This window comes from Sorex araneus, chromosome 1 (genome assembly GCF_027595985.1).
Source record: "Sorex araneus isolate mSorAra2 chromosome 1, mSorAra2.pri, whole genome shotgun sequence".
Classification (NCBI taxonomy): Eukaryota; Metazoa; Chordata; class Mammalia; order Eulipotyphla; family Soricidae; genus Sorex; species Sorex araneus.
In genome coordinates, this window is record NC_073302.1 from 330,670,559 (window position 1) to 330,683,357 (window position 12,799).

At 38.4% G+C, this 12,799-nt stretch overlaps 1 protein-coding gene across 2 annotated transcripts in view; it reads left to right on the plus strand.

The window, feature by feature from the left end:
• The window catches only part of TNKS (tankyrase), a 220,061-nt gene that overhangs the window by 156,735 nt on the left and 50,527 nt on the right, over window positions 1-12,799 (plus strand). For both annotated transcript variants that reach the window (XM_055139929.1, XM_004618903.3), the window contains exon 12: window positions 12,429-12,600. In XM_055139929.1, the coding sequence (XP_054995904.1) occupies window positions 12,429-12,600 (172 nt within the window). The remainder of the gene's footprint in view (window positions 1-12,428; window positions 12,601-12,799) is intronic.

The following is a 12,799-nucleotide window of genomic DNA, read 5'->3' on the forward strand; positions in this document are numbered from 1 at the left end:
CTAGTGTAGCCCAATGTCGTCTGCTCGCTCCAGGAACACGAAGAGCCTCAAACATTTGTTCAGGGTCTTGACAAAGAAGTCTGACCATCTCATAGGTGGGCAGCCATGCAGTCTTTTGACGTCCTGTGGAATCCAGTCGGTAACAGCTCTAGCGGTCATCTCTAAATCACATTACGTGTCCAGCCCATCTGATTTTCGACGCCTTGGCAAACAAGACAGCGTCCCTGATCCTCGATCGTCGAAGGAGGTCAGAACTCCGGATTCCTTCTCTCCCTTGAGTGAAACGTGATATTCCATGCACAGCTCTTTCGATTCCTCTTTGGGAGACCTGAATAGCATTCTTATCCTGTTTCCGTAGGGCCCAGGTCTCTGAGGCGTATGTTAGTGCAGGAAGAACAGTGGAGTCGAAAAAATGTGCTCAGAGCCGGAGGTTCTTAGTCCTCTTAACAACTTTTTCGACGCTCTTGAAGGAGTTCCACACCACTCTCTTCCTCCTGCGTAGCTCAGGTGCCAGGTCGTTCATCATGTTGAATTCTCGACCTAGGTACACATAACTGCTGCATTCGGAGATGTTCATTCCATTGAGAGCAAATGGAACATCAGAAACTACTCCATTTCTCATGAACATTGTTTTCGTGAGATTCAGCTGTGATCTGACCTTTCCACACTCATGGTTGAAGTTGACAAGCATTCGTGCCACTTGGCTAATGTTTGGTATTATTAGAACAATGTCATCAGCGAAGCAGAGGTGGTGTAGTTGCCGACCGTTTATCTTCACTGCCATTCCTTCCCTTTCTAGTCATCGTATTATCCACGGTGAATATGTACATTATCCACCACCAATCTCCGAAGTATCCCTCCTGCCACCCCCACTCCACCCCACCCCCTGCCTCTATGGCAGGCACTTTCCTTCTTACTTTTTATCTACTTTGTGGCATTATGGTTTGCAGTACAGATACTGAGAGGCCATCAAGTTTGGTCCTTATCTATTTTCAGCACATGTCTCCCATCCCGAACAATCCCTCCCACCACCATTTACTTAATGGTCCCTTTTCTATCCGGACTGCCTTCTCCTCCAGCACATGAGCCAGCCTTCTCACCAACATTCTTTTTAGTTCATGGAAGTGACACTGTACTTTTGTGACCGTGGACTTTTTTTTTTTTTTTTGGTATCTCAATTAGCTCTGGTCAAATGTGGTTGCTAATACCACCTTTACACATGTTTTGTGTTCCTTTTTAAAAAGTTTGATGATACTGTATGAATTTAGGATGGCTGGCACACAAAACATTGCCTTTAATTACCAGCAGATATGAATATTGGTTTATTTTCTTCATTATCTTTTAAAACTATGCTATGTATTTCTTTTTAATTATCTAAATTTTTTTTTTTTTTTGCTTTTTGGGTCACACCTGGCGATGCACAAGGGTTACTCCTGGCTCTGCACTCAGGAATTACCCCTGGCCGTTCTCAGGGGACCATATGGGATGCTGGGATTTGAACCCGGGTCGGCCGCGTGCAAGGCAAACGCCCTACCCGCTGTGCTATCTCTCCAGCCCCATTATCTAAATTTTTTATGACATCTAATCCCTTCATAATTTGTTTTGACCTACTCAAGAAATATGAAGATGTCATATGATTAAGCGTGTGCTGCTGGTTATTGTGGAAAATGCCAGTTTGGGAGTTAATGCAATTACCAAACTTGAAGCTAATTAATCCTGAACTAATTTAACAGCAGTAATGAAGAGGGAAGAGAAAGATGCAAGCAACTTATGAAAGAATAATTTTATTACTTGAAGATATTAGAAAATTGTGATAAAATTAATGGAATTAAGGGCCAGAGAGAAATATTTGTTTCTTGTGCCTTGAGATGGTTTTTTAATTGGGAATTGATTGATATATATGAGGTTTCTCTATCATATCAATTCTAAATAAAAGGATAAAAAAAAAATAGCTGGAAATACAACACTTTTGTATGAAAGATAGTTTAAGTTTAGAAATATTTATTGGAAAGTCTTGAAAGTATTAGTCATCCTCCCTGGGAATGAATGGTAGAATTAACCATCCGTATCTGTACACACCTGCCTTCAGAAACTCTTGAGCTCATTCGCCAATGTGGTTTGGTGTGAATCTCAGCCAAGCACAAGCTAACATCTGAGCTCGCAAAGTTGTACAGAGAAGTGATAAAGGAAGACCTCAAGGAGAGGAGAGCAGCAGTATTGGCTGATGGGGCAGAAGACTGGAAAAGCATTTGCAACGCCTGCCTGTCCTTCGCCAACTATAAGACCAAGATGACTACCCTCTGACGTCCTGATGGATCTATCATATTTTCCAGAAGGGCAATGGAAAAGGTTATCCACGACTTCTACTCGGATCTCTTTGATAGCCACGTCCACCTGCCCACATACCAAATTCCGCAGGATGGATGTGTTGTTCCCAGTGGTCTCCCTTCCGAAATCCGACATGCCATTTCGTTGGTAAAGAAGCGTACAGTACCTGGTCCAGACAAGGTCAGACCTGAACACCTAAAGAATCTGCCGCCAGTACTTGTCAATATGCTCTCAGATCTTCACACACTACCTGTCTGACTGCAAGGTTTTGTCCCAATGGTAAACCAGCAGAACCTTTCTGTTGTACAAGAAGGGAGACATCAGCAACTATTGCCCAATCTGCCTGTTGTTCATTGTCTACAAGTTGTTCACTTGAGTCATCCTGAATAGAATAGGCAGAACACTAGACAAAGGACAACCATGCAAGCAAGCCGGGTTCCGAAAAGGATTCAGCACAATCGACCATATCCACACGGTGACCAAGCTCATTGAGGTTTCTCAGAGTTCAAGGTGCTGCTCTGTCTAACATTCACTGATTTTAAAAAGGCCTTTGATTCTGTTGAGACTGAAATGGTTGTCGAAGCCCTAGCCAAATAGGGCTTTCAAATTCAGTACATCAGGATCCTTGAGCTGCATTATGGATTCACCACCAGGATCTTACCATATTACAAGAAAGTGATCATTGACATAAAGAGAGGGGTTCGTCAGGGTGAGTCCATTTCACCGAAACTCTTCAGTGCCACCCTCGAGAACATCATGCAACAACTAGAATGGGAAGGAATGGTAGTAAAGATAGACAGTCAGCAACTATTGCATCTCCGCTTGGCTGATGACATTGTTCTAATAACACCAAATATCAGCCAAATGGCATGAATGCTGGCTGACTTCCAACTGTGAGTGTGGAAAGATTGGACTGCAGCTAAATCTCATGAAAATAATGTTCATGAGAAACAGACTAGTTCCTGATGTTCCATTTGCCCTCAACTGAATGAACATCTTCAAATGCAGCTGTTATGTGTACCTAGGTTGCGAACTCAACATGACGAATGACCTGATACCTGAGCTGCTCAGCAGGAAGAGAGTGGTGTGGAACACCTTCAAGAGCGTCGAAGAAGTCGTTAAGAGGACTAAGAGGGGCTGGAGCAATAGCACAGCGGGTAGGGCATTTGCCTTGCACACGGCCAACCCGGGTTTGATTCCCAGCATTCCATATGGACCCCTGAGCACTGACAGTAGTGATTCCTGAGTGCAGAGCCAGGAGTAAACCCTGAGCACCGCCAGGTGTGTCCCAAAAAGGAAAAAAAAAAAAAGACGAAGAACCTCCAGCTCTGAGCACATGTTTTCAACTCCACCATTCTCCCTGCACTAATTAATGTATGCCTCAGCCTCAGAGACCTGGGCCCTACGGAAACAGGATGAGAACACTATTTGGCTATCCGAAAGAGGAATCCAAAGAGCTGTGCATGGAATATCACATTTCACTCAAGTGAGAAGGAATCTAGAGTTTTAACCTCCCTAGATGATCAAGAATCAGGGACACTGTCTTGTTTGCTAAGACATCGAAAGTCAGATGGGCCGGACACGTAATGCGATTTAGAGATGACCGCTGGACAAGAATATGAATATGAATGAGACTTTCATTTGTTTAACAAAACCACCTGACCAGCACCCCCTAAACAGCTGTTACTGACTGGATTCCACGGGACGTGTAAAGACCACGTGGCCGCCCACCTATGACATCTCATAGGACTTCTTTGTCAGATTTCTTTGTCAAGACCCTGAAAGAACAGTTTGAAGCTCTTTGTGTTCCTGAAGCAAGCAGATGCCATTGGGCTACACTGGCACATTACAGGGACGAATAGAGACACTGGTGCCCGCTCGAGCAAATGCATGAAAAAAGGGATGACAAGTGATACAACTGATTTAAAGGTTGATTGATGAGTCAATCCCGTTACTCCAAAGGTGCTAGACTGCTTTTAAAGATACAAATGCAAAGTATTTTTTTATAGTTCAAATAATATCTGAGGTTTCATAATATCAATGTCAAGTCTAAATGGGCCAGTAACTCAGAGATATTTAATAACTGATCAGCAGAATCTAGATTAGGCACAGTAGAAATATGTGTTTTACACGTGTTTTATCAGTGTATGTTTATTACTTCTGTAAGATAATTATGATGACCCCCTTAGAGATCATCAGTAGAAATTGCAGCTTAGATATTCAAACTCGGACAAGGAATTTGGAAAGTGTCATGATGTTTTCCGGACTAGAGTGATAGCACAGTGGGTAGGGCATTTGCCTTGCATGAGGCCAACCCGGGCTCGATTCCTCTGTCCCTCTTGGAGAGCCTGGCAAGCTACTGAGAGTATCCCATTCACACGGCAGAGCCTGGCAAGCTACCCATGGCATATTCAATATGCCAAAAGCAGTAACAACAAGTCTCTCAAAGGAGACATTGCTAGTACCCGCTTGAGCAAATCAGTGAACAATGGGACAACAGTGCTACAGTGCTATGATGTTTTCCATCTCTGGAGATACGAAACTGTTACACTATGTTCTCCGTATCTGTCTCATTCCCTCTCTTCCTGAGGTTACATGGTTGTCTTTTCTTGGTATATTGGTTTGCTTGTATTTTAGACTACTTTTGAGTTTTACCTTTCTGTTGCCTTCTTAGTCTTCTTGGTCCTTCTGTATTTACCTTTAGCTTAAATATATACCACTGATACCTGTCTGACTGTCTCCCAACTGGTGAAGGAGAAAGGAAGAATATGAATGAGACTTTCATTTGTTTAACAAAACCCACCTGACCATCACCCCCTAAACAGCTGTGCTCAGTGAGTTATTTTTCAGGTATTCTGTCCATAAAGAAAAAGATAACACCTGTGCAACCTCTTTAGAGAGCTTGGATTATTCAAAATTCCACAAGGTCCTTGAAGTTTTACAAATACTAATATTCAAGTTCAACTAGTAATAAACCTTATCCTAGTTTCATGGCTCAAATTATATTCAGATTTAACTTCTTGGGTAAATGCTACAGTCTGTGGCTGGCGTGCAATATATTAAAGGATTAAGAATCTTTTATTTTTTAATTTTTTATTTTTTTACCATTTGGATTACCTTTCTCTGGAAATCTTAATTGTTAATTTTTTATAGTAAACTGAAATTCAAGTAAAATTAACAATTCAGGGAATTTTGTACAGCCATGTGTCACTTTAATATAAATTCAAAACATATTCATAACTCTTTAAAAATCCAATGCCCACTAAGAAATTAGCTACTACTTCTTCCCTTGTCCCCAGGGCATGGAAACTATCAAGCTGTTTTCTGTCCTCATGGCTTTATCTATCATGATTTTTTAAAAAAATTTTTATTAGTGAATCACTTGCGGTACAGTTACAAACTTATGAACTTTCATGTTTGTATTTGGTTTACATCTCTCCACCAGTGCCCATTCTCCTCCACCAGTGTTCCCAGTATCTTTTCCCCACCCCCATAATTGGATTAAGAATCTTTTAAAGCAAAGTACTGATGACTATCAGAATTCTAATTAAGAATTAAATTTTTGGTATTTTGATTGTTTCAAAATACCAAAGTTAAAGTACCCCAGGAGATAATTTAACAGTGTATCCACTATGAATAATGAGTCCTAGAAGTATTTATAAAGCCTTAAGAGTCATTAAATTACACTTTTATGACATAAAATAAATTGGTTATTCTCTATTTAAAAATACTGTAAACATTTGGCATTTTTTCCAGTTTGTAGGATAAGGAAAGCACATGATTTATTGCTAAATCCTAACACAGAATAGTGTGTTGGAAGCAATATTACTAATCACTGGATTTTGAAACTTTATTACTCTTACCATTCATTTACCCGCCATTTTTGAATGGCTGTTTTTACAATGTATTGTAGTTATTACTGTGGGTTGTATATAAATTATTTAATGAAGATCCTTGTCTTAAAAAATATCCTAATAGTAATCTTTGATCATGGTGTCTGGTTCTTTTGATGAATTGGTGAATTCAGTTGATGAACAATATTTTATGACTTTTGTATTCGTGTTCATCAAGGTTATTGAACAATAATTTTCTTTAAATTAGTGTCTTTGATTTTGGTGTCAGGGTAATGATGAACTTAGGAGTTTGGATATATCTTTCCTGTTTTGGAATTAGGGAGAGTTTGAAAGGATTGTTGCTATCCTTCAAAATGTTTGGTCAAAAACATGATGACCTCTCAGTGTCTATGTTGCAAGCTATAATGCCCAAAAGTAGAGAGAGAGTATGGGGAATATTGTCTGCCATAGAGGGAGGGGGAAGGTGGGAAAGGGGGATATAGTGGGGATATTGGTGGTGGGGAATGTGCACTGGTCGAGGGATGGGTGTTTGATCATTGTGTAATTATAACCCAAACATGAAAGCTTGTAACTATCTCACGGTGATTCAATAAAGTTTAAAAAATTCAAAAAATTCAAAAAATTAAAGAAAAAAGAAAACCACAACACCCAAAAGGAGAGAAAGAACAAAAGGGAATTGCCTGCCACAGAGGTGGGCTGGGGTGGGAGGGATACTGGGATTATCAGTGGTGGAGAATGGGCACTGGTGGAAGGATGGGTTCTCGAGCATTGTATGACTGAAACACAAGCAAGAAAATGTGTAAATCTGTAACTACCCTTACGGTGATTAACTAATAAAAAAAAATTTTTTTTTAAGTTTGGTCAAGGTACTTGGTCTTGGACTTTTGTTGGGAAATTTTTTATTATGATTTCATATTATAATCATTTCCTCAGTTTTTCATTTCTTCAGACTGAGTAGTTTGTATCTTTTTAGGAACTTAACCGTTCCAAATTTGTTGACATATGCATAGTAGTTTCTTATGATTCTGTTTCTATAGTATTAATTATCATGTCTTTCATGTCTGGTTCTGTAGGATTCCTTTTTATTTTTTGCTCATGGTGAACCTAACTAAAGGTTTGTCAGTTTTATTTGCATTTAAAACAACCCAGAAAATTGTTTAGTGGAAACAGTTCTTAGTTCCATTGATATTTTCATTATCTTTTTAGCCTTTGTCTAATTTATTTACTTCTGATCTTAGTTATTTACTTTCTTGTACTCATTTTTTCCTTTTATTTCTTTTGTTTCTGTTTGTTTCTTTGAGATTGTTCTTTTTTTTGATGGTAAGCATTTATAGTTATGAACTTCCCTCTTTGTACTCCTTTTGCTGCATCCCATAAGTTTTGTTATACTGTTATTTCTTTTTTTTTTTTGCTTTGTGGGTCACACCCGGTGATGCACAGGGATTACTCCTGGTTCTGCACTCAGGAATTACTCCTGGCGGTGCTCAGGGGACCATATTGGATGCTGGGAATCAAACCCGGATCGGCCACGTGCAAGGCAAAAGCCCTACCCGCTGTGCTACCCTACTCCAGCCCCGGTTATTTCCTGTTTTTCTATGTCTCGGGTACTTTTTGATTTTTTTATTTTTATGAAGAAAATAGAATTTTAGTTATCTATATACAGGTATTAGATTTATAGAAATAGGTATAATAATAAAACATTTAAATAATGAATCTGTCTAGCTAAAGTTGTCAACAAAGGTGCTTTTTTATTAAACAGTGATGGTGGAAATTCAGAAAGATAAACAAAAGAGGTATTATGATAATCTGAGAATATGTTATGAAACTAGATCTTGGTAGTTTTAGTTGGAGAGTTTTAATTGTATTCTTTTTTTTTTTTTTTTTTTTTGCTTTTTGGGTCACACCTGGCGATGCACAGGGGTTACTCCTGGCTCTGCACTCAGGAATTACCCCTGGCCGTTCTCAGGGGACCATATGGGATGCTGGGATTTGAACCCGGGTCGGCCGCGTGCAAGGCAAACGCCCTACCCGCTGTGCTATCTCTCCAGCCCCTTAATTGTATTCTTAAATTTAGAGGGCCATTGTGGAATTTTAAATAGGCAGATGGCATAAGCAGAATCCTGTTTCAAGAAAATGGTAACATGGTAGGAATGTAGGAAAATAGTTACATCCTAGTAGATGTAACTGTCTTAGACAATTACAGAAACTGAAACTTGTGTATTAGATAGATAATAGATAAAATGATAATGATACCATATTTTAGCTGGTAAAATCATTTAATATTCTTCCAAAATATTAATCTTTTAAGATCTTTTGAAGAGGAATATCAGTATAATGTTTTTTTACTGTTAAGACAATTTTAATATGCCTGCGTAGTGTTCTTCAGGCCCTGTGTCTCATCTACCAGTGACTTGTCTCAGATCCATATCTTTCATCCCTTTATTATTTAATTAATTACTGTTGGGGTTTTTCTGTTTATTTGTTTTCACTTTCATAGTATCCAGATTTTAGAATAGGTCATGGGAACTAAAGAAAGAGTTTGAACCTATGCATGTTCACAGTTGAAGTTAAATGTGGGTTAACAATAATGCTTAATGCCAAAATTTTGTTGTAGCTCATGATTGAAATACAAAATGAGTAATATGAGCATTGGTAGTCAGAAATTTAAGAGAAAAACGCTGCCTCATGTTTAGTTTCTCGTGACTATAGACTATTTGCCCTAATTAGTATATATAAAGATTCCATTAAGCTATTTCCATGTAGCCCTCTTGCTGATATTTGGAATTTTGGCAACTTTAAATCATAATTGTATAGCCCTATGCAGTTCACATCAAATGTCTGAAACATAGTATCCTGTGATTTTATATCAAGTCCAGTTGTCCTAAAGGAAAATCATAGTCACTTTGTAGGTGCTTAGGTTATTATCTATAGGAAAAAAGTAAAAAGGGCACTATGCTTTATCTCTTAAACTGCCAGACATTTTTTATTCATCTCGCACCTTTTAATATATATCTTAGGCCAGTCATGACTATCACAAATAGGCTTAACACATTAAATCTAAAACATTTTTCTTATTTGAGGCAGTTTCTGTGCTCAAATAAAAATAATCTCTTTAGTGGGAAGTGTAAGTACTTTTTATAGCACTCTCTACCTTATCCTTGTGAAATGGATTATAAGAGAGGAGGAAATTAGAGAACTGGGTTTAAAAGAGACATTGTAACCCAAATTTCTTCAGCAAATATATATGTTGGTAATATGTATTCCAGATATTAAGAATTAAAGCTATATCTCTTTAAAATATAAAGAATAAATTAATGCTAATATGTAAAAATAATGTTTTTCTTTTAGGAATAAATTATGAGTAGCAAAATATATGTGTATATATGTGTACTTATTTGATTTGAAAGTTCAGAGAAGAACTCTTCTGGGTGTCAATCTCTAGTTATTCTCTTCAGCTAGAATGTTAGAATATATGTTAGACTATTTTTTAGCTGTTTGGGGTCTATTGGTTTTTGGTTGTTGTTTTTAAGAATTTTGTCCTTATAAAAGAGTACTTCAAATGTTGTTAAGCCTAAGTTTTGATCCTGAAAGAAAACTTGTCAACTTGTGAGTCAAAATTATATAAGCCAAGAGAGCCAAAAATAGCATCAGTTAAGATATTCCAGCACTTGTTCTGTATTTTGTACATTTTTTAAAAAATTTTTATTGAAACACCGTGAGATAGTTACAAGCTTTCATGTTTGGGTTACAGTCACCCAATGATCAAACACCCATCCCTCCACCAGTGCACATTCTCACCACCAATATCCCTGGTGTACACCCCCTTTCCCACCCTCCCCCTGCCTCCATGGCAGACAATATTCCCCATACTCTCTCTCTACTTTTGGACATTATGGCTTGCAACACAGACACTGAGAGGTCATCATGTTTGGTCCATTATCTACTTTTGGCACACATCTCCCATCCCAACTGATTCCTCCAGCCATCATTTTCTTAGTGATCCCTTCTCTATTCCATCTGCCTTCTCCCCTCTGCTCATGAAGCAGGCTTCCAGCTATGGGGCAATCCTCCTGGCCCTTGTATCTACTGTCTTGAGTGTCAGCCTCATGGGATGTTATTCTATACTCCTCAAATGAGTGCAATCCTTATGTGTCTATCCCTCTCTTTCTGACTCATTTCACTTAGCATGATACTCTCCATGTCTATACATTTATAAGCAAATTTCATGACTTCATCTCTCCTTACAGCTGCACAGTATTCCATTGTGTAGATGTACCAAAGTTTCTGGATATATATCCAGAAGTAGTATTGTGGGGTCATATGGAAGCTCAATTTCTAGTTTTTGAAGTCCATATTGTTTTCCAGAAAGACTGAACCAGTCAGCATTCCCACCAACAGTGAAAGAGCGTCCCTTTTCCCCCACATCCATGCCAGCACTGGTTGCTTTTGTTCTTTTGAATGTGTGCTGCAGTCTCTGTGGTGTGAGATGGTATCTCGTTGTTTTGATTTGCATCTCCCTGATGTGGAGCATTTGTGTTTCTTTTTTGAGGAAACTTCTGTTCATTTCTTCTCCCCATTGTTTGATTGTTTGGAGGGTTTTTTTTTTTGTACAATTTTACTAATATCTTATATATCCTGGATATTAATCTCTTATCAGGTCGGTATCGGGTAAATATTCTTTCCCATTCTGTGGGCTTTTTCTCTTTCTATTTCCAGTCGCTGTTTCTTTTTAAGTGCAGAAGCTTCTTAGTTTGATGTAGTCCCATTTGTTTATGTTTGCTTTGACTTGCATAGTCAGTGCTGTTTGATAGTTCCTTTATGCTTCCAGTATTGATTTTGTGGATGATGTGCACAGGTCATTTCATTCCTCCAAATGTCTCTAGCAGTAGAGTGAATTACTATCATTTGTCATTTATATTACCTAAAGGATAGTATAGATTAGTAAGTCCAAGACTTATGAGAACTTCCCTGGAACATTTAGAATTCTCTTTAATTCAGAGATCACAATGAAAATTATGTTAGCTCCAAAATATCAATCTTCTTTACTGTGAAACTGAATTACAACAAAATTACAAATCCTGACAGATGACCCATTCAGAAGTTCAGGGTATGAAGATTGATTTATAGTTATATAAAATAGCTACTGCCACCCTCTAAAAATAAACCTATCACTTACTTTAGGATGCAAACACATTTTGCACTTAAAAGCTTTGAACCACTTCAGAACATATAGGCGGATAAATTAGGCTGACCACGTTTTAGAGAACTCTGTCTCATGACTAAGTGATTTTTTAAAAGTGAACAGAGTTGGGACATTAAGATTATTCAGAATAAAATAGAAAGTTTTCTTTATGACTCTTCAGAATCGTAAAAAAGGAATATTGAATGTTGAAATCACTTTTTTGTTGTTAAATATTCATATAATCTATTTAGGTTTTCTTGTAATTAGATATTTACCAAAATTTTGAAAATAAATGCTATTGACTGCTCTATCTTTGCTTATATGTTTTGTTTTCTTGATATTCTGGGAACAGGTTTAATAAAGCCTATTCATCCTAAGGTATTTAAAATGTATTTTTTAATGTGGTAAGAATCCCAGTCTGGGGGCAGGAACAACAGTACCACAGGTAGGGCACTTGCCTTACATGCAGCTGACCCCGGTTCAATCCTCAGCATCCCATATGATCCCCTGAGCACCACCAGGAGTGATTCCTTAGTGCAGATCCAGGATTAACCCCTGAGCATCACCAGTTGTGGCACAAATGAATAAAAAAGAATCCCAGTCCACAGAGATTTTCCATTGTACTTGTTGAGGAAAGTGGAAGATATGAGAGGGGTTGTGGATAGAAAGATTGTTATTCAGAAAAAGCATGTGTATATTGTCATTTTCAATTAATTGGTCTGAGAAAGATTTTTTAAAAAATGATTCTTCATCACCACTAAGCAAAATTTAGTTGCACGTGATATTTCTTTCAAAATACTTGGCTGTTTTTTACTTCTCACCTCATTTTGCTATGACCTGAGAAATAATATGGGGGTTAAGGTGCTGGTCTTGTACATAGCCAGCCCAGTCACATCAGTTCCCTAAGCACTGCCATGAGTGGTACCTGAGAACAGAACCAGGAGTAAGCCCCAAACACACCAAGTGTTACCTTTCTCCTCAATAAACAAACAAAAAGAATGTTTACTACAGTGTGAAAAAGAACAAACATGCTCATTTACTTGTGTCTCTTTATGGCTTTTCAGATGAATGCACTGGACACCCTTGGTCAGACTGCTTTACATAGAGCGGCCCTTGCGGGTCACCTGCAGACCTGTCGCCTCCTCCTGAGCTACGGCTCGGATCCCTCCATCATCTCTTTGCAAGGCTTTACAGCGGCACAGATGGGAAATGAAGCAGTGCAGCAGATTCTGAGTGGTGAGTTCTACCCTTCCCCTTCTGTGCTCACGCATACACAGACAGAATTTTGCTCACTTACCTTTGCTTACTCTTTGCAATATTTTCTCTGCTTCAATGTGTGTGTTTTTTGTGTTGTTGTTGTTGTTTGTTTTCCTATGTTTCTTTCCTGGCTTTTAGTCTGTGGTCCTCCCCATCATTTGGGTTTTTGTTGTTGTTG